Raw genomic sequence first — 22,507 nt, 5'->3', positions numbered from 1 at the left:
ATATAGAGGATTGATGGAGAAGAAGGAAAAATCATACCATCGGATTCATGCCATAGAAAGAAAGAACTAGCCTCACATACCTTTTCGTCTAGCTACTCTATCGCTTGCTTGTTCTCCTTCAATGCCCACGTTTCTACCTTCAAGAGAAGTTTCATGAACATTAGCTAATCGATTACTTAAACGTGCTTACTAAAGCTAAGGAAAATTGGGCAGCATTTCCTTTGTTTCTACTACTTTCCCCATATCATTATTCAACTCCCAACGTCAATAATAACATTCATAATATCATCATCATTATTCAATTCCTACAATTTATTCTCATGGTCATCCATAGTCATGATCTTACTACAACGTTACATTCATTCTCATCTAACGTTTCTCGCATGCTCTTAACATCATTCATAACGTAATTACAATCACAACATATCCATATTCATGATTCATATTAATCTACTATTCACAATTGCCACTAATCTCATCTTTTGTAATCCATTTTCCATTTTCTTCCATAATCCAAGTGTTTCAACTTTTCCTTACCTTAAACAACATGGAATAATCATGAAACTCACCTTTGAATGTGTAGGAATGGGTTTTGGTTGACAATACTTCACTTTGAGAAAACCCTAGCTTCACTCCCAAGAGGATTCTTGACTTGGAGGAACCCTAGCGAGCTTCTTACACTTGATTTCCCTTGAATATTGATGTTTGATCTTTGGTTTGCCTTGATTTTTATGATGAAGATGTGTATGGAATACTCTAGAAGCTTGGAGATAAGTGGAGAAGTGGAAAAGAATGAGAAAATAAAGTGGGAACATGCATTTATAATTACAACTAAATCAGTCTGTGGGGACTTATACGGACCACTTATACGGTCCGTATAACATTTCACGGGCCGTATAAGTGTCTGTTGTTCACGACCATGGAACACTTGGTTGCTGTTGGGTTATACGGACCATTATACTGTCCGTATAACATTCCACGGGCCATATAACTTGGTCGTGTAACTCACAGTTTTTCCGAAGTTGTTCTCGTCGTTTCGTTTGATCTCCAATCCTTATACAACCTTCTTAACACTTGTTTAATACTTCATTAACCATCTAAAGGGAATTATAACTCTTCTCTAAAACATTATTAAGCTATCGTTAACTTGTCACTCATAATTCTTACCCGACACGTAACATATCCTTTACTTTCTTTGACAACCTTCCTCCCTTACGTCAAATGTCCTTGGATCTTGATTAGGATCCTCAAATTCTATTTCTTACTTATCGAAACATCGTATACATCGTGACCTTCGCTAGCCTATTCACTGTACGTTAACGGGGAATTTTCCAAGGTGTAACACCTTCTGCCTTCACGATAGTTGCGCAGTCTGACTAAAACGCGAATAACTTCCCACCCCGATGTCGTATTCATGAAGGATTTGATACCTTGGAAAATAGACTCGTAGAAGTTCGATTTGGTAAGTAGATCACCTCGTAACTCCAAATATGTTGGGAGAAAAGTCAGTGGAATAGGACCCATAAATCATTGAACTTATGAACATTAACTTGTGATGACCTAGGTGTACTTTCAAATTACAACTTGCTTGACTCCAAAACTTAACGTACAACTATCATTAGATTCAAACACCTTACGACACGACCTTCTTAATATGCCGAGAACTTCAAGTCTTACCCCGAGAGTACGGGCTATAACACTACAACTTTTGAAACTAATTAGTTCAGCAATTTCAACAGCAAATCACCCAGGTAAGTTTCCTCATCTTCTTTTTTCTTCCCCCTTTGTATCTTCGTAATAAATATTTGAGTCAAATTATTTTCTTAGATTCTGTCTTTTGAATTGTATTTTTTTGTTAGAAATTCAGTAATAGTTCTAAGATAGAACAATATTTATTTTTTTGGAAGAGTCTGTGAGGACATGGCCCTTGCTAGGAGGGTGTGGAGGTTGAGTATCAGAGTAGAGAAATAGGATAGTAGGTTGCTGCGCGCATCTCTTTTCTACATCAGGAGTATTAGTATCTTTTCAACGTTTGCCTATTTTCCATTCTTGTAGCTCTAGTATACCTGATTGTTTCCTTCACTTCGTTTTATCTCATTATCTTCCTACTGCTTCCTTTTTATCTCTCCTTGAGCTAAAGGTCTATCGAAAACGGCTTCTCTACTCCCACAAGGTAGGGTAAGGTTTGCATACACTCTACCCTCCCTAGACCCCGCTTTTTGAGATTATATTGGGTATGTTATTGTTGGAAGAGTCTGTAGGGAATGCACAGCCTGTGTTTTAACAACCTCTACCATGCAAATCAAAATCTTGCTGGAGGGTTGTATGTATACATGTTCTTGTAGTAAAGAATTATACTCAACATATATAGTACTTTTAATCACTACTTTATGTGTTACATTAGAATTTATTATTATTTTACATAATAAAATGAGATATTATATAATAAATGAGATATTCTAGTGTCTCTTATATGACGTTTTAAAATTAAAGTACCAAAAATTGAATCGTACTTATACCAAAGAGAAATTGAGACGGTTTCAAAAAGTTTAATTTTGATTATACACATTGAGTAACTGAAAAAATTGGTATGAGCACAACTTTCTTCAAAATAATCCGCTGACCTGAACCATCAACACCCTGCTAATCTAGCCTGTTATATTTATGGTTTTTCATCATCTTTAAGGACATATTGAATGCACATAATTTAGGAGATTATAAACAAGTTGTCTCTCCGGACACATTATAGAGTTAGAAAAGAGGCTATTTGAATATACTATTCATACCATTGCATAAACGGGTAAATTCATTTAAAGTGAAAACGTATCTCTAAATTAATACTTAAATAAAATTGAAATAAGACATAAAACCTCCAATTTCTTATTTGCATTCTGGCATGGTACAATCCCACTATTACAAAATAACCTACAAATATAACCATCTGATAACAAAAGGATGTAGTGATTTTTTGTGAAGGAGAGTCTAATTACTAGATGGTAAGCAACTAAATGGAGGATGAAATTAGAGCAGATATTTAGCTCTGCATGTTCATGAATTGATTTAATCGATACCAATACGTGTCTTTTCTCAGCATTGTAGGAAAATCAGCTACAGAAGCTTTATGGACCTTCTCGATCTCCATTTTGCTCCTTTATGTTATAAATATGATATATGGTCCTATAACAATACGCAGGAAGAAAGAGAGACTCAACCCAATGACATGTTTACTTTAGTAAGTAACACAACATTTCTCCAACTTCTGATCAAAATTCTAATTTGGAGGCACAAAGACTGTCTTTTCTTTTTCAACGTGTGAAAAAATTTGAACGTTCAACCCAAAATTTTAAGGTTAGCATTTTAAAAGGTGAAAGCACGGCAATGAGTTTTACTTGCGGAAAAAGAATTGAATCACTGAGGGAGAAACTCGCATTTGAGCTTTTCAGCAATTAGTGTCTAACCTTTTATTTTTGTTATAAAACACGGTCTTATTTTTCCTTTTTTGGGGCAAGAACTTAACTATGTTTTTCCCATTCGGGTGAATTTGTCACATTATAAAATGTTACATAATCTTTCCTCCACCGAATCCGCAACTTAAATGAATCAAAAAGTGGGATTGGGTATCAAAATAACACAGTAAAAAGAAAGTTACCAAACTACCCTTTGCGCACTAATTACTGTAAATTTTCCGTAAAGTCCTATTGCGCACTAAAATACTACGCAAAAGGTCTTCATTAAAAAATCCTACCATCTTCCCCAACCCGATCGGTCCCCCCTCTTTTAAAAAAAAAATCACCAGTACCAACCTAAAACCGAGGTCCCACATTAAAAAAACATCATTTTCGTGTTATTTTTTAACCCGAAAGTCAATATTCTTGGTATATTCAAGTCAAGGAACGAGTTTCAAAGCTTGGATTTCGGAATAAAGCGGCATACAACTCGATTTCAAAAACTCAAAAACAACCTTTATTCTAGGTATTTTACTATGAATTTTCTATTGCATTGTTAAATATATTTTATCCTAAGCATGATTAATGTGGGTTTTGGAAAAAAATTGAATTACACCAAAAAAAAAAAAAAAAAGACTCAATAGGGGCGGTCCAGTGCGCGATCAGCCCCTTTTTTATTTTTATTTTATTTTATTTTTGTTAATTATTTATTAATGATATGTTAATATTTAATTATTTATTAATTGTTTGATTAGCTAATTATTAATTATTTGATAATCAAATTTTTAATCTTTAATGATTTGTTAATTGTCCTAATAATATCTTTAGTTGTTAATTTATTATTTGAAAAATTGTTTAATCCATGTTACTTATTAATGTGCTACTTAGGTATCTAATTTTATGTGTTAATCTAATTTTATTTGCTAATTAGTTATCTAATTTTATGTGCTAATTAATTATCTAATTTATGTGTTAATTTGCTAATTAGTGGTCTAATTAATTATCAATTGTTAATAAGAAATAGTTAAACCTTAATATCCTTAATATTATATTTGTTAGTTAATTGTAGTTAATCCTTAGTTTAAGATTAAAAATATCATTAATATAATATTAGTTAGCTAATTGTAGTTAATATAATAATTAATTAACAATTATTAATGCACAAATAGTTAATATAATTTCCTGTTAAAGGGTTAGTTAGTTAGTATAATATTTTGATAAAGGATTACATAATTAATATTACATGTTAATGAGTAATTAAAAATTATTAGTACAGCTACAACATTTCCATGGATCCCAACTCTCTTCATTCGGGGCCCTTCAACGCATCAGTACTTTATCTACAGGCTAATCATAGGTCCCAGCTATTATGGATTGGGGAGACACATTCTAGTGCGTTGTTCCGTCCCCGTAGGATAGAACATGCGTGGGATCTTTTGGGCGCTCAGCCCCCACATCGTCGCGTATTAGATATACTTTATCGGGGCGGCATCTACCATTGCGTCGCTGAAGGTCGGGTATAGTATGATAGGGCTCTTGTGACGGCCATGATTGAGCGATGGCGACGGGAGATCGGAGACCCACACATTACATCTCTGTACTGGTGAGGTCGCTATCACGCTTGAGCATGTGGAGGTCATATATGGTCTACGGGTAGGTGGACACCTATAATATATTGAGGAGCCTCAGCAGCCCAGATGGCATCAGCAGGAGTTGAATAGGCTCACTAGTTTCGTGTCGGAGGACAGTGATTTCTGGGTAACGACTCGGGTGTCGTTGGTTTCCCTTTACACCCACTTGCGCTTCATAGACATCCAACATCCTATTACAGAGGACACACCTTAGGTGGATGTCGATCATCGTGCCAGTCTGTACTTACTCATCATATTCGGGGGCATTTTGTTCCCGAACACATCGAGTTTTCACATCATCTTACGGTATTTGCCTCATATGAATGATCTGGGCGAGTTGGGATGTTATAGTTAGGGAGCTGCTGTTTTGGCTTACCTATATCACTAACTATGTCGAGCGTCTGTGGGCGAGCGTATGGAAGTCAGCGGATTTTGTGCGCTCCTCCAGGTAATATATTTAAAAGTGTGTAATTTTATTCTAAATATAGCTTTTTGAAACGACGACTAATAAACATTTTTAATAACCCTTTCAGATGTGGGTGTGGTCTAGGATGAGGCCTTTTCAGCCTGTAGCTGCGCATCCTCAGCCTAACTCATTGCTGAGGGCATGCCCTACGCAAGGAGATAGATGGAAGGCGTAATCCGAGATGTGGATACGCAGCACAGACTTATTCCTTTCAGGGATAAGCTCGATCGTATGACGGCAGACATGGTAAATTGTTATGTTTTTTTTTTTTTTTTTTACTATTTTTGTCTTATATTGTTTACTAATTCATTTTTTTACAGTTTTTATATGGAGGCCGAATGATCAGATTTTGGATCAGTTGCCGATGTTTTGTAGGAATGTGAGCTCATGTGGAGGTCACGGTGTCAGTTGATACACATGGATATCTTTGAGTATCACGCTCCCCGATGCGAGCTCCCCATCGCATCTTACGGCAGTTCGGGCATATACAAAATATACCTGAGCCGGCTGATTGGGAGCACGACCACTATACGTGGGACATACGACTCCGATCCTCGAGTACATGGAGTGGTGCCGGCATATCACACGCAGCCTGATTGGCAACCCCGCAACGCGTCATGCAGATGAGCGAGGATATATAACACTCACGGGAGGGTATGAGGTTTTGGTAAGTTTACCCCACTTAAACTTAATTAATCGTCTTATATATTACGTTATAAATTTATTCAATCCTTAATATTTGCCAAAAAATGCAGCTACGAACAATACAGACGATGCGCTGGGAGAGCATGGCCCATATGGATTCCCCCGAGCCAACAGGATACGCATCTCGGATGGTTCAGCTAGCCGATAGTGGTTTGCAATAATCATAAGAGCTCGGATGTATCCATGAGCATGTTCCAGATATCCCGTATCAGGCCCCTGTAGCACATGATCGTAGTCGTGCTCGTAGAGGCGGTGATGATAGAGGTGGTGGGGCTAGAGGGGCTGATGGTCAATGGGTGAGGCCAGAGGTGCTGGTGGCCGAGGTGATGGCAGTGGAGGCCTCCATCTAGTAGATGAGCCTGACAAGCATGCTACCGTTCCCGCTCCAGCCCAGCAGCATCGGTATATTCCAGATCGCCCGTCAACGTTTTACCGACCGTCAACACCTCTATATACTCCGGTGGAGCTTTTTTCAGAGTGGCCATCATTGGAGGCATACCATGCGCAGCCGTCAGTTTGTCATCCACAAGGAGAGCGACCAGTTCGTGATCTATAGGGTGGCAGGGAGCTGGAGTACGACTTCACATTCCTAGACTTCGGCAGCTGGCTCCAAGATGTAAGTGTTTGAAATAATTATTTTAACAAATTAAAATACTTATACTAATTATTATATAATTTTTCATTTCTTAGGATCCAGCTCTAGCACCATCTACATCTCCAGCTCTGGAGCCCACTCAGGAGCCCACTCGGGAGATCACTGAGGAGCCAGCTCGGGAGCCCTCTCATCATCCATATCAGGAGCCCGACGACACACAGGTTTGATTTTTTACAAAAAGATAATGTATTAATTAGATCTAAATTATAATTAGGTTTTTAACTGTTTATATGTTATTTTAGGTTTAGTTTTGAATAAATCTAAACTAAATTGTTTATATGTTATTTCAGGCTCATTCTTCTGCTCCTGTGGACTCGTCTCCAGCTCCGGCACTGTAAAGGTTCACATTTTCGCGGGCGGGGTTAGCGCTCGGAAAAGCTACTTCGAAATCGTTGGTGCTCTTTCGGACTTTGTTCTAAAAGAGTCGCCAACTAAGTTTTAGGAAATTAGGAAAACCAGTTTTGAAGGCTTTATTCATTCGTCGTGAAAAATCCTTCTTAATCCAAAGTTCTAGCTAAGGGTTCTGGTGATCCCTTAAGGAAGGTGTTAGGCATCCTAGTATTAAGGCTCTGTACTATACGGTTGACCTTCGAATTCCAATGTGTGAGTATTTGCATGAACTGTTTATTTCCCGTAAAAACCTGTCATGTTGCATATCATTTTTTGAAAAGAATTGATATATTCCTCTTACATATAGGGTATTTAGGTTCAGATTTATGATATCCGGGCATAATTAATTCCTTTTATATATAAGGATAGTAGTTTTTTCTATAGAAAAAAGATACAAAGTTTATTTATTATCTTTTATGATTTGGGTGAATGGGTTTTATTCATGCTTTTACTCACACGTGGACGGGGTCAATCCGTTTAATATATTTCCAGAACATCCTTACCTAATAATTTTTTAATTAGCCATAAAATTGGACCGTTTTGATTTTTCAAGAAAGGGATTCTTTACATTTTTTGCACGTTTTGTCTTTTAGAAAAAGTGAATTATGTTTATGATCTAATAACTTGTCCATATGTTCCCTTTTAAAAATGTACTCGCTATATATCTATATTTTTTATAAAGTCCCAGATTTTATCTCAAAAGGTATGATTTTGACTTTAAAAATCCATTTTTTGTCTTTTAGCCCCAAAATGCTTTACTTGATTTATTTAAAACGTGGGCATTGGCCCAGAAATTTTAACCATGGGTTATTTATTTAGAGAAAATTAGGTGGGTCTTAACCCAAAGAAATAGTTTTGTGTTTTTAAAGGACAAAATGCGTGGGCTCTGGCCCAAACATACCTTATTTTTATCCATTTAAAATATGGGCCTTAGCCACGTTTTCCTAACCACAAATTTATATAAAAACCCAAACGGAATTTTTAGCCCAAATAGTGGCTTACGTAAATTTTGTTTTCAAAAGACCAAACTAAATGGGCTCTGGCCCAAAAATATTTCAATGAACATTCGTTTTTCTTGAGAAAAAAAACCCAGGTGGGCTGTGGCCCAGAAATATCATTTTTACCAACTCAAAACACAGAAAAAAGAGACATGCTTCAATAGTTTGAAAAGCAGTTTTTTTGCCTGATTTCTCATCCTCTTAATTTCATACAATACGTTATACCATTCTTGCTTTTCCAAAAAAAACCTCTTTAGTTTGTTACTTATTAAGACCAAAGCAGTTGTTTTCTATTTTTATGTCTTCAAAATCAGTACACGTTTTTTCCAGATTTTTCAAAAAGAATTTTTAGGTGCTAGAGTCAATCTAAACGGCATATGCACCGTTTTGCCTAAGATGCCTAATTCGCAATATAAATGATTTCAATAATGTTTTTGGGTATACGAACACACACACAATAAAAATATCATATCAAAAGTCTCTCTCTCCATGCTCTCGGCGTAGGGTTCTTATCGTACGCCGGTGCGGTGACCATGGCTAGAAGACGAGCAAAAACACAAGCACAGGGTTAGGAACCGACCCGAGGTCGAGGCCGACCACGAAAAGTGCCGCTGGCTACTTTTGGTAGCTCTGTGGGGCACGGGTACCAGCTGTAGATATGCAACGAGAAACACCGGTGACTAAAACCCTAGCTGCAATTCCAGTGGCTAGAGCAGAAACGAGTGGAATTTCTTCGAGTACGAATGGAGCGGCACGACAATTGCAATTAAACACCCCTCCAGCAGCCACTCATGCACCTAATGTAGTAAGTGGAACAGATCTGGCGACCAGTGCAGCTCCTGGTAACGATGCAGTAACCGGACTAGTAGCTGAATCTGACCTAGAGGAAGAAAAGCCACCTACAGCACCATGGGTGAATATGTTCAAACAAAACAGATATGCGAGTAACGGTATGGCCCTTGAATATATCCCTCCTCAAATCATGGATGGTAAGATAGTAGTGCAATTGGAAAAAGATGAAGTTGATAGGGAAACAGAGAAGTGGTGGTGTGCGTTAATTGTGTATGCTATTGGTGAATGCCCGGGGTATAATGTTATGTATCGATTTGTATCGCAAAATTGGAATGCTGCTGAGCCTGATATCTTCCTTCATGAGGACGGATATTTTATTGTTAAATTTCAGTCACTGGAGGATATGCAAAAGATTTTGACTGAAGGACCGTCTATGATTAACTTTCGACCTTTGATACTTAAACCTTGGACAGCCGATTTTGATTTTGACAAGGAATTTCCCACAGAAATTCCCTTATGGGTTAAGTATCCTCAACTGCCTATGAACTGTTGGGGACAAAATTCTTTGAGTCGGATAGCAAGTTCTATAGGTGCCCCTATGTTTGCTGACGAGTGTACAGCCAAGCAGACTAGGGTATCGTTTGCAAGAATACTTATAGAGGTGAATGTGACTAAGTCGTTACCTAATGAAATTACAGTGATGGATCCCAATGGAAGAACCTTTGCTCAAACTGTCACCTATGATTGGAAACCATTGTTTTGTGAGGTTTGTCAAACCATAGGCCACAAATGTGCTCCTGCTACTCAGCCTATTGTGCCAGCTATACCAGGAAGGAAAGGGGGTCGGAGGAACCAAATTCAGCAATGGATGACCAAGGATACAGTACAGGTCCCTCAAGCATCCAGCACACCAGCAAAAACCAATAGCCCTATGGTCCCACCTAAACAGACATCCCCTACCCGAAGTGAACCAAAAAAGACCAGCCCACAGAAAGCTCAACCTCAAGATCAACTGGTTAGAGGCAAGAAGAAGTGTAATAGCCCAGATTTTACACTTGAAAACTTCTCAATCCTGTATTATGTGCCTCTTAAGAATAGATTTATTGGTGTTAACAGCGTTGGTGTGTCTGCTAGCTCCAACCCTCCTGATAAAGGAGGACAATATCAATTATGACTTGGTTTTTTTGGAACATAAGAGGGGTGAATAAGAGATACAAGCAGAAAGAAGTGAAAAACTGCTGAAGAATAAACATATTACACTGGTTGGTTTAATTGAGACGAGAGTTAAGCAACCTAAAGCAAGTAAAGTACTGAATAATATTGTTCCGGGATGGGGGCACATACACAACTACCAATCAGCTAGTAATGGCAGGATATGGGTGATTTGGGACACAAACAGATACAATATTTCTCCTCTTAAAGAGGCTGATCAAATGATACATTGTATGGTCAGGGGTATTGTAAAGCCTACTGAATGTTACTTAACTATTATATATGGTTTTAATACCATTGAACAGAGGAGATCACTTTGGGACAACCTTAAAGATCTAGCAGAAGGTATTTCTAGGCCATGGATAATTAGTGGAGACTTTAATGCATTGTTATATCCTCAAGACAGACTTTCCAATAATCCTGTGCAGTTTGCTGACATTAAAGATTTTGCTGACTGCATGCATGACAACTTACTTAATGAATTACTTTGGAAGGGGGACTATTACACTTGGAATAATAAACAATATGGGGATGATAGAGTGTGCAGCAGGCTGGATAGAACCTTTGGCAACACTGAATGGATGATGAATTGGGGGCATGTGATTCTTGAATATCATTTGCCAAACATATCAGACCATTCACCCATGCTGCTGACGTTAACTGATTCACAGAAGGTTACTAGGGTGCATTTCAGGTTTTTCAACGTCTGGGCTGAGCATAACAATTTCCTCACTATTGTGGAGGATAAATGGAACTCGTGGTTAGCAATAAATGGTATGGAAAATGTTTGGTCAAAGATGATGGCACTTAAACCTGGATTCAGAAAGCTAATTAATGAAGAGTTCAAAACTGTAGTCCAGAAAATAGAACAATCAAGGACTGATCTGGCTTATGTTCAACAAAAAATCATATCACAATGGCGTGAGAGTCTACAAATTCAAGAGAAAGCCATAATTCAGGAATTGGAGAAGTGGTCTATGGTGAAGGAAAGCATCATGAAACAGAAATCCAGGGCCAAGTGGATCAAACTAGGTGACTCTAATACAAAATATTTTACAGCTGTAGTAAAGGAGAGAAGCCATAGGAAGCAAATCCATCAGCTTACATCTCTCGGTGGTCGACAGTTGACAGAGCCAAATGATATCAAAGAAGAAATTCTCAGCTTCTACAAAGGACTAATGGGAACATCTGCTCAATATTTTCCAGCTATTAATAAACTAGTCATGAAGCAAGGATCAACTCTATCTCAACAGCAAAGATTGCAACTCTGTGCACCTGTGACCGAAGCAGAAATTCACTCTAGCCTGGACTCTATCGGAGATGAAAAATCCCCCGGAATAGATGGATTCAACTCTGTGTTTTTCAAAAAATCTTGGAGGATCATTAAACAGGATGTCGTAGAAGCAGTTATGGACTTCTTTTGTACAAGTACCCTATATAAGCCAATCAACTGTACTACTATTACTCTTGTGCCCAAGAATTACAACCCTGTAAATATAAAAGAGTTTAGACCCATAGCATGTTGTTCAGTGATTTACAAACTCATCTCAAAGATATTGGCCTCAAGAATGCAAATGGTGATGACGACGGTGATATGTGAGGCGCAAGCAGGGTTTATCCCAGGAAGAAAAATAGGTGATAACATAATTCTTGCTCATGAATTGGTGAAAGGATATACTAGGAGGCATATTTCACCTAGGTGCATGATTAAAATAGACCTCCAAAAGGCGTACGATTCATTGGAATGGGTTTATCTAGAGCAGCTGATGCTTGAGCTAGGATTCCCTGTTCAATATACTCATTGGGTCATGGAATGTGTCAAAACAGTTAGCTACAGTTTCCTGATTAATGGTGAACCCTCCACCCCATTTGTAGCTGCTAGAGGACTAAGGCAAGGGGACCCGATGTCCTCTTTTTTTGTTTGCAATTGCTATGGAGTATCTCAGTCGACTATTGAACTTGCTAAAGGATGACAAAGGGTTCAAATTCCATCCAAAATGTGCTAACTTGGGACTGAGCCACCTCTGTTTTGCTGACGACCTTTCATTATTTTCCAGAGGTGATTTAGCCTCAGTGACATTTCTTCATCAATGTTTCACGAACTTCTCTTAAGTTTCAGGTCTTCAAGCAAATCTTGGCAAGAGTTCTGTATATTTTGGAGGAGTGTCACAAGCAGAGCAAGATAGAATACTGCATAAGCTGGGGTATACCCTTGGAGAGCTTCCCTTCAAGTATCTCGGGGTTCCTCTTGCAACACAGAAGGGAGATTATTGACGACTGATAGACTACTAAAATGGGGGATAGATGTGGACTCTAAATGCTGCCTATGCCAATTATACGATGAATCAAGAGAGCACCTATTCGTGCAGTGCCAATTTTCCAGGAATATGTGGGGCAGAGCCTTAAAATGGATGCATAGTCAGCCTTACAATGCTAATACGTGGGACCAACACTTGAACTGGGCGGTCAGCCGAGCAAAAGGCAAGTCTCAAACTGCTCAGTTATTCAAAATGCTGTACACATAAATTACTCATGCCTTGTGGATTGAAAGGAACTTGAGAATATTTGAGAAGAGAAGCAGACCATGGGAAACTATTGTAAAGGAAATCATCTACGTCATTTGTGTCCAAGCTCCTCCTAGGATCCAGAATATAGTTCATAGTTTTATATTCTAGATTAGCTTTTTGTTGTCTGATGGTTTGAAGATGAATAGTTTAGCTGTGTATAGCTAGCTACAGTTTTGTAAATCCTACACTTTGGTGATTAATAGAAAAGTCAGTTAGTTACCAAAAAAAAAAAAATTGTTTGTGGGTTTTTACAAATATGAATACAATACAAGAAAGCACTTAAAACGAATAGAGAAAGCATAAATATAATAGGAAAAGTAAATTGGGGTGTACCAAACCCCACCCATTTTCACCCATGGTTGGGCCTTCGTGTCATTTTTACCCATGACTGGGCCTTCAATATATTAGCTTCCCTTTCTTTTCTTTTAGACTCAACAGACTTGAAAGAATTTCCTTATTGGACTATTGACCCAATAAGGCGGCTGGACCTTAGCCCAAGTGGCCATGCAGTAGAGAGGGGAAAGAAACAAAAACCCCGGTTAGTTTATATTTTACTGTTCCTATCATATATATATTATACACACATATATACACAGTGCACTATTCGTTTACAAGTCCTATTCTATACATAAATATACACATGTACAGGCAATATATCCTATTTATTCACAAGTCCATATAATGTGTATATGTGTTTTCCATTTCCTTAAACTCAAACCCCAAAACAGGGGAAGGCTCAAACTAGAACCCCCCCCCCCCCCCCCCCACCTAAACTGCCTCTCAACCAACAATAACTAAGGAAGACACAGATCCACATACACACACACACACACACACACATGGCTTGGAATAAATAGGATAGGCCCAATATAAATGTATATAAAATAATTATAAGTCAATCAGAACAGATGAGAACAAGGAGAGAAGGGATAAATTGACTCAGCAAGTAGATTAATCTCATGAACCAAAGCCAAGACATCAAGTATGATTTAAACATGGAAAAAAGAAAGCAATCTGCATGGGCACAGTATGGTCAAGGCTAAACTTAAACCAAGTAATCACAACACAGGCAATCATATAGAAATAATACAGTTCTTGACAATATTGAATCAAATAGATGTGGCAAAGTATAAAGGCACATAAGGATAAGGAAAAACCATCTTCTAGACATGGTACAATCAAAACAGATTTGGCATTCATGGAGTATATGTAGAGTTGTTTAGACAAAATCGTCAAACAGCCCAAGTAAAGGTTCTTGTCACTTTTTAGGAATTATATTCTAAAGTCTAAGTGATCCTCCTAGAGAATACAGGGAATAAACAGAAGGAACCAAACTTTAATCCTAACATGTATGATATGGAAAATCCAAATAGGTGAAAATCAAAGTTCTTTTAAATGAAACAACCATCTACTAGTATGGTGTTGTATTACTTCTCAGCAGAATCCAGTTTAAGACTCAAGGAAAATGAACTCCAAGCCAAGATCAATAGTGGTAAAATGCCAAAGAATTTGCAAGTCTTGATGGTTCTATGTAGAGGACACAACCTTGGGTACAACAGCTATATTTTCATACACAACTCAATCAAGTAGAAGGTCCAAAAGTCCCATGAATGCACATAAGATTCACAATTTTTAAGTTCAGACTTTGAGATTCTTTTAGACTTTTCTCCTGATCTTGTTCTATTGCAGAAAGATACAAGTGATTTTTTAAAGGGATGCACATAATTTAGACATGTTCACAAACAATAGCCTATTCTTAGTTTCCATTTCTTCCAAAACTGGCCAAGTACATCATATCCCTAGCTGGTTTTAATGCTGCGCAAATGAGAAAACACATCTACCCATCATGACTATGTTCAGTTTTATCTTCTGCTTAGACTTTTAGACTAATGAATTCAAAACACATCTCAAAATGGGACACATGACATATTGTCCAAAGTATCACAAAGAAAGGGTCAAATATACCCCCTCATACTATACTGCCACCTTAAATGAATGCAAACCACTGATTTCCTCATTTTAAGGTATTATTATGACTTAGGAAAACAAAGAGAAAACAGGCCATCTTTCAGACACAAGTTGGAACGACATCAATGCACACAGAATTCACATAAAGGTCTAAATCATGATCCTAACTTAACCAAATGTTAAAGAATTTGTTACATATCATCGTATAAACTTCTTAAAACTCTTCTTGCCTTATTTTCAAAATAAACAGTATTCCTTTTGAAAAGCCTTTTCCTCTTTCCAGTTTTATTACAATCTTCATATTATCATACATTACCTAACCAAGTGAACAATTAATAAATGCACAAGAAACTCATTTTTTAGGACCCAGTTAACTTAACAAAATGGCAAGGAAACACCAAATGTGCATAGGTAGGAGGTTACACCCCATAGGCTTATGAAGAATGTCATGACAATCTCTTATTTGGGAAGAAAGATACTATGGGTCAAATAATGCTTGACCCTTTTCAATCCTCTCCTAAGATGTCTTTAAAATACTTCCCCATTTAGCCAAGTGGTTTTCAACCCCAACATCTAACTTATTGTTACACCTCGGAAAAACATTTCGTTGATGCTCAGTGAATAAACTAACGAAGAGCATGAAGTATACGGTATTTTGATAAGTAAGGAATGACATTTGATGACCCTAATTAAGATTTCAAAGATGTTTGAGATAGGGGGAGAAAGTTGCCAAGAGAAGGCAAGGCATACGAGAGGTATCGAAAAGGATTTACGAGTAACAAGTTAATGAGGATCTAATAATGCTTTGGAGAAGAGTTATAACGTCCCTTGGATTGTTAATGAGGTGATAAACAAGTGCTAAGAAGGTTTCATAAGGATTGGAGATCAAACGAGTCGACGAGAATGAACTTCGGAAAACTGGAGATTATACGGCCAAACATACTGGCCGTATAAAACATACGGACAGTATATTGGACCGTACATTCAGCCCAGATTGGCACCCCTCTCTGGACCAAATCTACGGCAAGACATACGATCAGTATAATTTACACGGACCGTATGTTGGTCCGTAGAACTGGTCGGGACAGAATTTGGTGTATTAAATAAGGGATCCAAGTTTCATTTCATTTCATTTCCCTATCACACCCCTTCTCTATAAAACATCTCTCTACACTTCACCCACAAGAATTAAAGGGATAGTGGTTATCAATAACATAAACTAAGTGAATCAAGTGTAAGAAACCCCTTTAAAGTCCATCCAAGTCAAGAAATCTCATTGGAGATGAACTAGGGTTTTGGCTGAAGTGAAGTATTTCCATCCAAAGCTTGTTCCTACAACATCTAAGGTAAGATTTATGATATTTCCATGTTGTTTAAAGTATTTGAAAGTTGAAACACTTGGATTGTAGAAGGAGATAGAAAATGGGTCATGAATGTAGAAATAGTGCCATTTTGAGTAATATCTTGAATTGAGTCATGATTCTTGATGTGTTGTGATATGGATATGTTATAAATGATGCTAAGAACATGGGATAGGCAATGTATATGAATGAACGTAGTCGTGTGTTATGACCATGGATATGGGTGATTGGAAGTGAATTGAGAAATATAGATAATGTGGATGAATAAGGACTATTGTTATGATATTGTGAATGTATTATTGACCTTTGGGAGTAGATATACGATATGGAGGAATGTCGTATAAATAAAGGAGATTCTGTCCGATTTTCTCTAGTTTTAGTCGTGTATGCTAGCTATCGATTTCTAATGATAGTACAACTTTAATAAAGGCAGAAACGTGAGCGTTGGAGGAGAACGTGCAAGTGGTAAAATAGTTGAACGGAATGGTATATAAGGCTAACCCTTCTTTCATAAGGCATGGTTCTTTGGCCAAATATCTACTCTTCTATGAGCCTGTGACTCTCTCCAAATGATTCTATCCTCAAAAGGCTACAAAGCTTATAATTCTTGATATGTATTACGATTGTCCTAAATTCCTCACATGACGAGTAATCCTATAAGGATAGATGTAATGAACGGCGATGATTGTGATAACGATAATGACGACGATGAAAATGGTAATGATGCTAAAGATGCTTATGAGCTATCATGTATATGTATCTATGTATGACTATTATGGAACCCCGAGCTTATAAGGCCGGGTAGAATATGTATATACTTATGTAACGCGCGCGCACCTCTGCAGTTGGGTACGGATAAACCCTGAAGCCTTAGTAGGGCCACGTATGTGCAACCCTGAAGCCTTGGTTGGCCAGGTATGTATGATAACCGAGCCTAGCCGTGGTCGGGTACGTGAAACACCGAACCTTCGTGGTCGGGCATGCTATGTAAATGATATGTATATGATATAGATATGTATATAATATAGATATGAGTATGAATACGAATATGATACGAATACGAATAAAAATATGTATAGGAATAGGATTACGAATATGAATGTAAATGAGTACGGATATGAAAACGAATACGGATATGGATGTTTGTACATAGTCACGCATTAGAAATGGAAAGTCCCTATGAAAAGCAAGTAAGTGCTTATGATGATGATTCTACTATCTCTCATCTTATGCTATTTCTCATGTTTCTTATTATGCTTCTATATTGATATTGATCATGCTTTACATACTCAGTACATTCTTCGTACTGACGTCCTTTTATTTGTGGACGTTGCGTCATGCCCGTAGGTGGCCAGGAAGATAGACTTGACTCATAGCTACATTACTCAGGTACTACATAGCGGAGCTCCATTTCTTTCGGAGCTAAAGCTTTTGGTACTTATTCTTTTGTGTATATATTTATGGGCATAGCGGGGTCCTTTCCCGCCTATATGATATGACATTCTCTCCTTAGAGGCTCGTAGAGATGTGTATATAGTTAGATGTGTTTGGCCTTGTCGGCCTATATTTTGGATATCATTTTGTTAGCCTCGTCGGCTTATGCACATTGATGTGGGCTTAGTTGCTAATATTGATATAAAGGTATTGCTGCTCAATGGGATTCGTATGATTGATGAATAGAAAATTATGATTTAATAGGTGGCTCACCTAGATGTGAATGTAAAGGTATGTTAAGAGGTACCCGGGTGGCTAGCACCGGGTGCCCGTCACGGCCCTCCGGTTGGGTCGTGACAAAAGTGGTATCAGAGCAGTTCTGTCGTAGGGTGTGTCTACGAGCCGTGTCTAGTAGAGTCTTGGTTATGGGTGTGTTGCGCGCCACACTTATAAACAAGAGGCTGCGGGCATTCTTAGGAATGATTGACCTTCTTTCTTCATAACATCGTGCGATAGAGCTATGATATAAGAACTTCCTTTTCCTTAACCGTGTATTGTGTATTTCAGAGATACCTGTAAAGAGAAAGGCTACAGCAGCCCAAAAGGGCAAGACAGTGGCAGAAAAGCGGGCTGAAAGAGCACCGCCAACAGTTGTAGAGTAAAGTGAGTCCTAGAATGCGGCTCAATCTCAGTCCTCCCAGACAGTGCCTATTTCTAAGGAGCGTGAGGGAGTCTCAGCCCCAGCTCCAGCACCTCCGGCTCCTCCACCGAATGCTTCAGGCCAAGATGTAAAAGAGGTCATTCATTTGCTTAATCAATTGGTTGCTGCCCAGACTCAGCGGCAAAGTACAGGGCAAGGTGATAGGGTTGTTAGTGCAAGGGCCCGTGACTTCATTAGCTTGAACCCTCCGGAATTCTTTGGATCAAAGCCGGATGAGGACCCTCAGAATTTTATTGATGGAATGTTGAGGACGCTTCGCTTGATACATGTTTCGGACACCAAATCGGTGGAGTTAGCGTCCTATAGATTGAAGGATGTCTCGATCCATTGGTACACGGTTTGGATGGCTTCACGGGGAGCCAATGCGCCTCCCCCGGTGTGGCAAGAATTTGTTGATGCTTTCCTCCGACATTACATGCCTCCAGAAGTTCAGCGAGCTAGAGCCGATAAATTCTTGAATTTGAAGCAAGGTAGCGTGAGTGCTTTAGAGTATAGTCTCCGCTTCAATTCCTTGTCGAGGTATGCTTCGGCCATGGTAGCAGATATGGGTGACCGAGTACACCGATTTGTGAAAGGCCTAGGGCCACATTTGATGGATAGGTCCTTGACTGTGTCCCTTCAGGACAATATGGATATTTCACGCATTCAGGCCCATGCTCAGAATTTGGAAGAAAGTCTACAACAGCAAAGAAGTGAACGTGAACATGATAGGGGACATAGTAAGAGGGCCAGATCTTCGGGTCCGATGAGTGAATATAGAGGCGGGCACAGATAGCAGTTTTCTAGGCATTTAGGCCATTCTATGACTAGTGCGCCTCCCCAGTTTTCAGGCCAGAGATTTGATAGATCCACTCATTCCGGGCCGAGTCAAAGCTTTTCGGGATCTCAGTTCAGAGGTGATTCAGGTCAGGCGAGGCCACCCGTACCACGATGTTCCCAGTGTGGGAAGTTACATTGGGGTCTATGCCGATTGGGTTCAGAGGTTTTCTACTCATGTGGTCGACCAGGCCATATTATGCATGATTGCCCCTCAGTTCATGGTAGAGGTAGGACCCAGCGTTCAGGGTCGGTAGCCGGATCTTCATCGTCTGTACGCCCTATGGGGCCAAGTTCACATGCGCCAGTCGGACATGGTAGAGGCAGAGGGAGAGTCCCCAGTTCTAGCGGTCCTCAGCACCATATTTATGCATTGGCCGGACGCCAAGATCTTGAGTCTTCTCCTGATGTGGTCACAGGTATATTATCGGTATTTTCTCATGATGTATATTCTTTGATAGATCCGGTCTCCACATTTTCATATGTTACTCCGTATATTGCGGGTCAATTTAGAGTCGAACCGGAGTCGATCAAACCTTTTGAGGTGTCTACACCCGCTAGTGAATCGGTAGTAGCTAGCCGAGTATATAGAAACTGTATAGTTGTGGTTTGTGACTGTTGTACTATGATTGACTTGCATGAGCTAAAAATGGTAGACTTTGATGTTATTATGGGCATGGATTGGTTGGCTTGTTGCTATGCCAATGTTGATTGTAGAATGAAAATGGTTCGTTTCCAGTTTTCGGGAGAACCAGTTTTAGAATGGAAAGGGAATACGGCGTCACCAAAAGGTAGGTTTATTTCCTATCTAAAGGCAAGGAAAATGATCACGAAAGGATGCATTTATCATCTAGTTTGGGTTCAAGATGTAGAAGCTGAACCGCCGACTCTTCAGTCAGTTCCTGTAGTAAATGAGTTTCCGGATGTGTTCCCGGAAGAGCTTCCAGGCCTTCCTCCCGAGCGGGAGATTGATTTTTCTATTGATGTGTTTCTAGACACTAAGCCTATATTTATTCCTCCTTATAGAATGGCACCCGCAGAATTGAAAGAGTTGAAAGAGCAATTGAAACATTTTCTTGAGAAAGGCTTTATGAGGCCTAGTTCATCCCCGTGGGGAGCACCCGTATTGTTTGTCAGAAAGAAAGATGGCTCCTTGAGAATGTGCATTGACTATCGGCAATTCAATAAGGTGACGATTAAGAACAAATATCCTCTTCCGAGGATTGATGACTTATTTGACCAATTACAAGGTGCCAAATGATTTTCTAAAATAGACTTAAGGTCGGGTTATCATCAAGTGAGAGTGAAAGAAGAAGATATTCCCAAAACAGCATTCAGGACGAGATATGGCCATTTTGAGTTCCGGGTAATGTCATTTGGGCTAACTAATGCACCGTCAGTATTTATGGATTTGATGAACAACGTGTTCAGGCCTTTCTTAGATCTATTTGTGATCGTATTCATCGACGATATCTTGGTGTATTCTAGATCCGAGGCAGAACATGTGGATCATTTACGTACCGTCCTTGGAGTTCTTCAAACTCGAGGGTTGTTTGCAAAATTTTCTAAGTGTGAGTTTTGGTTGAACTCAGTGACATTCCTAGGGCACATTGTTGCAGCCGATGGTATTCGGGTAGATAGCCAAAAGATTGACGCCGTGAAGACTTGGCCAAGGCCCACAACTCCTACGGAGGTTCGTAGCTTTCTGGGCTTAGCAGGTTATTACAGGAGATTTGTTGAAGGTTTTTCTTCTATTTCTGCACCACTCGCAAAGTTGACCCAGAAATCAGCGAAGTTTCAATGGACAGATGCTTGTGAACGTAGTTTCCAAGAGTTAAAAGATAGATTGACTTCTGCCCCAGTCCTTACACTTCCAGAGGGATTGGAAGGATATGTTATTTATTGCGATACTTCAAGCATTGGGCTAGGTTGTGTGTTGATGCAACATGGTAAAGTGATTGTGTATGCTTCAAGGCAATTACGGAAACATGAGAAAAATTACCCAACCTATGATCTAGAATTGGCTGCAGTGATTCATGCATTAAAGATGTGGAGACATTATTTATATGGTGTCCATGTGGATATTTATACATATCATAAGAGCCTTCAGTATATCTTCAAGCGAAAAGAGTTGAATTTGCGGCAACGACGATGGTTGGAATTGATAAAAGATTATGATATTGATATCTTATATCACCCCGGAAAGGCAAATGTTGTGGCTGATGCTCTTAGCCGTATATCTATGGGAATTTTTTGTGATGTACGACCAGAGAAGAGAGAAATGGCTCGTGAGCTCCAGCAGTTAGCTAGCCTGGGAGTTCGAGTAGTGGACTCAGATAGCAGGGGAACTACCATTCAGAATTCAGCAGTCTCGTCGCTAGTAGTGGAAGTGAAAGAGCGACAATACGAAGATCCCATGCTAATGCATTACAGAGATACACCCCCTCAGAAGGAGGAGGAGTCATTTTGAGATTTCAGAAGACGGAGTTCTCCGATGCCGAGACAGATTATGTGTTCCTAATGTGGCAGGTTTACGCCACCAAATATTGAGAGAAGCCCATTGCTCCCGTTATTCTGTCCACCTTGGAGCGATGAAAATGTCCCATGATCTTAAATCTATATATTGGTGGAATGGGATGAAGAAAGATATAGCGGAATTCGTAGCTCAATGTCCCAATTGTCAACAAGTGAAAATTGAGCACCAAAAGTCGCGCGGATTGCTACAAGCTATAGAAATTCTAACTTGGAAGTGGGAAGTAATTAACATGGACTTCATTACAGGCTTACCCCGTTCTCGACGTAAGTATGATTCCATATGGGTGATTGTAGATAGACTCACAAAATCAGCTCATTTCTTACCAGTCAGAATGACATATGAGGCGGAAGATTATGCAAAGCTTTATGTCAAGGAGATAGTGCGACTCCATGGTGTCCCAGCATCTATTATCTCTGATAGAGGGACTCAGTTTACAGCTAATTTTTGGAAGTCCTTCCAAGAGGGTTTAGGGACCCAAGTGAGCCTTAGCACGGCATTTCATCCGCAGACCGATGGACAAGCTGAACGCACCATTCAGACTCTTGAAGATATGTTACGGGCATGTATGATAGATTTTAGAGGTGCTTGGGATGATCACTTGCCACTCATTGAATTTGCTTATAACAATAGTTATCATTCTAGCATCCAAATGGCACCGTATGAGGCTTTATATGGGCGAAAGTGTAGATCCCCAATTAGGTGGTTCGAGCTAGGAGAGACTAAATTGATAGGGCCAGACTTGGTCCAGCAAGCCATAGAGAAAGTCAAGCTCATACAAGATCGGTTATTAGCAGCTCAAGGTCGTCAAA

At 39.1% G+C, this 22,507-nt stretch overlaps 1 protein-coding gene across 1 annotated transcript; it reads left to right on the top strand.

The window, feature by feature from the left end:
• Positions 1 to 6,540: 6,540 nt before the first annotated feature.
• LOC132630924 (early nodulin-like protein 1) lies at positions 6,541 to 7,241 on the top strand. Its single transcript, XM_060346506.1, has 3 exons — positions 6,541 to 6,789; positions 6,939 to 7,064; positions 7,194 to 7,241. Exons 1-3 carry the CDS (start codon positions 6,541 to 6,543, stop codon positions 7,239 to 7,241), a joined length of 423 nt encoding a protein of 140 aa, XP_060202489.1.
• Positions 7,242 to 22,507: the final 15,266 nt, after the last annotated feature.

This window comes from Lycium barbarum, chromosome 3 (assembly GCF_019175385.1).
Source record: "Lycium barbarum isolate Lr01 chromosome 3, ASM1917538v2, whole genome shotgun sequence".
Classification (NCBI taxonomy): domain Eukaryota; kingdom Viridiplantae; phylum Streptophyta; class Magnoliopsida; order Solanales; family Solanaceae; genus Lycium; species Lycium barbarum.
Note: the sequence above shows the minus strand (reverse complement) of the source record. Positions and strands in the feature narration are given on the sequence as shown.

Excerpts from the sequence above, each read along its gene's own strand:
- LOC132630924 (XM_060346506.1), top strand. The coding sequence starts at position 6,541 with ATGGGTGAGGCCAGAGGTGCTGGTGGCCGAGGTGATGGCAGTGGAGGC. Across the intron at positions 6,790-6,938 it reads ATCCACAAGGAGAGCGACCA|GATCCAGCTCTAGCACCATC; the intron begins GTTCGTGATCTA and ends TTCATTTCTTAG. Across the intron at positions 7,065-7,193 it reads AGGAGCCCGACGACACACAG|GCTCATTCTTCTGCTCCTGT; the intron begins GTTTGATTTTTT and ends ATGTTATTTCAG.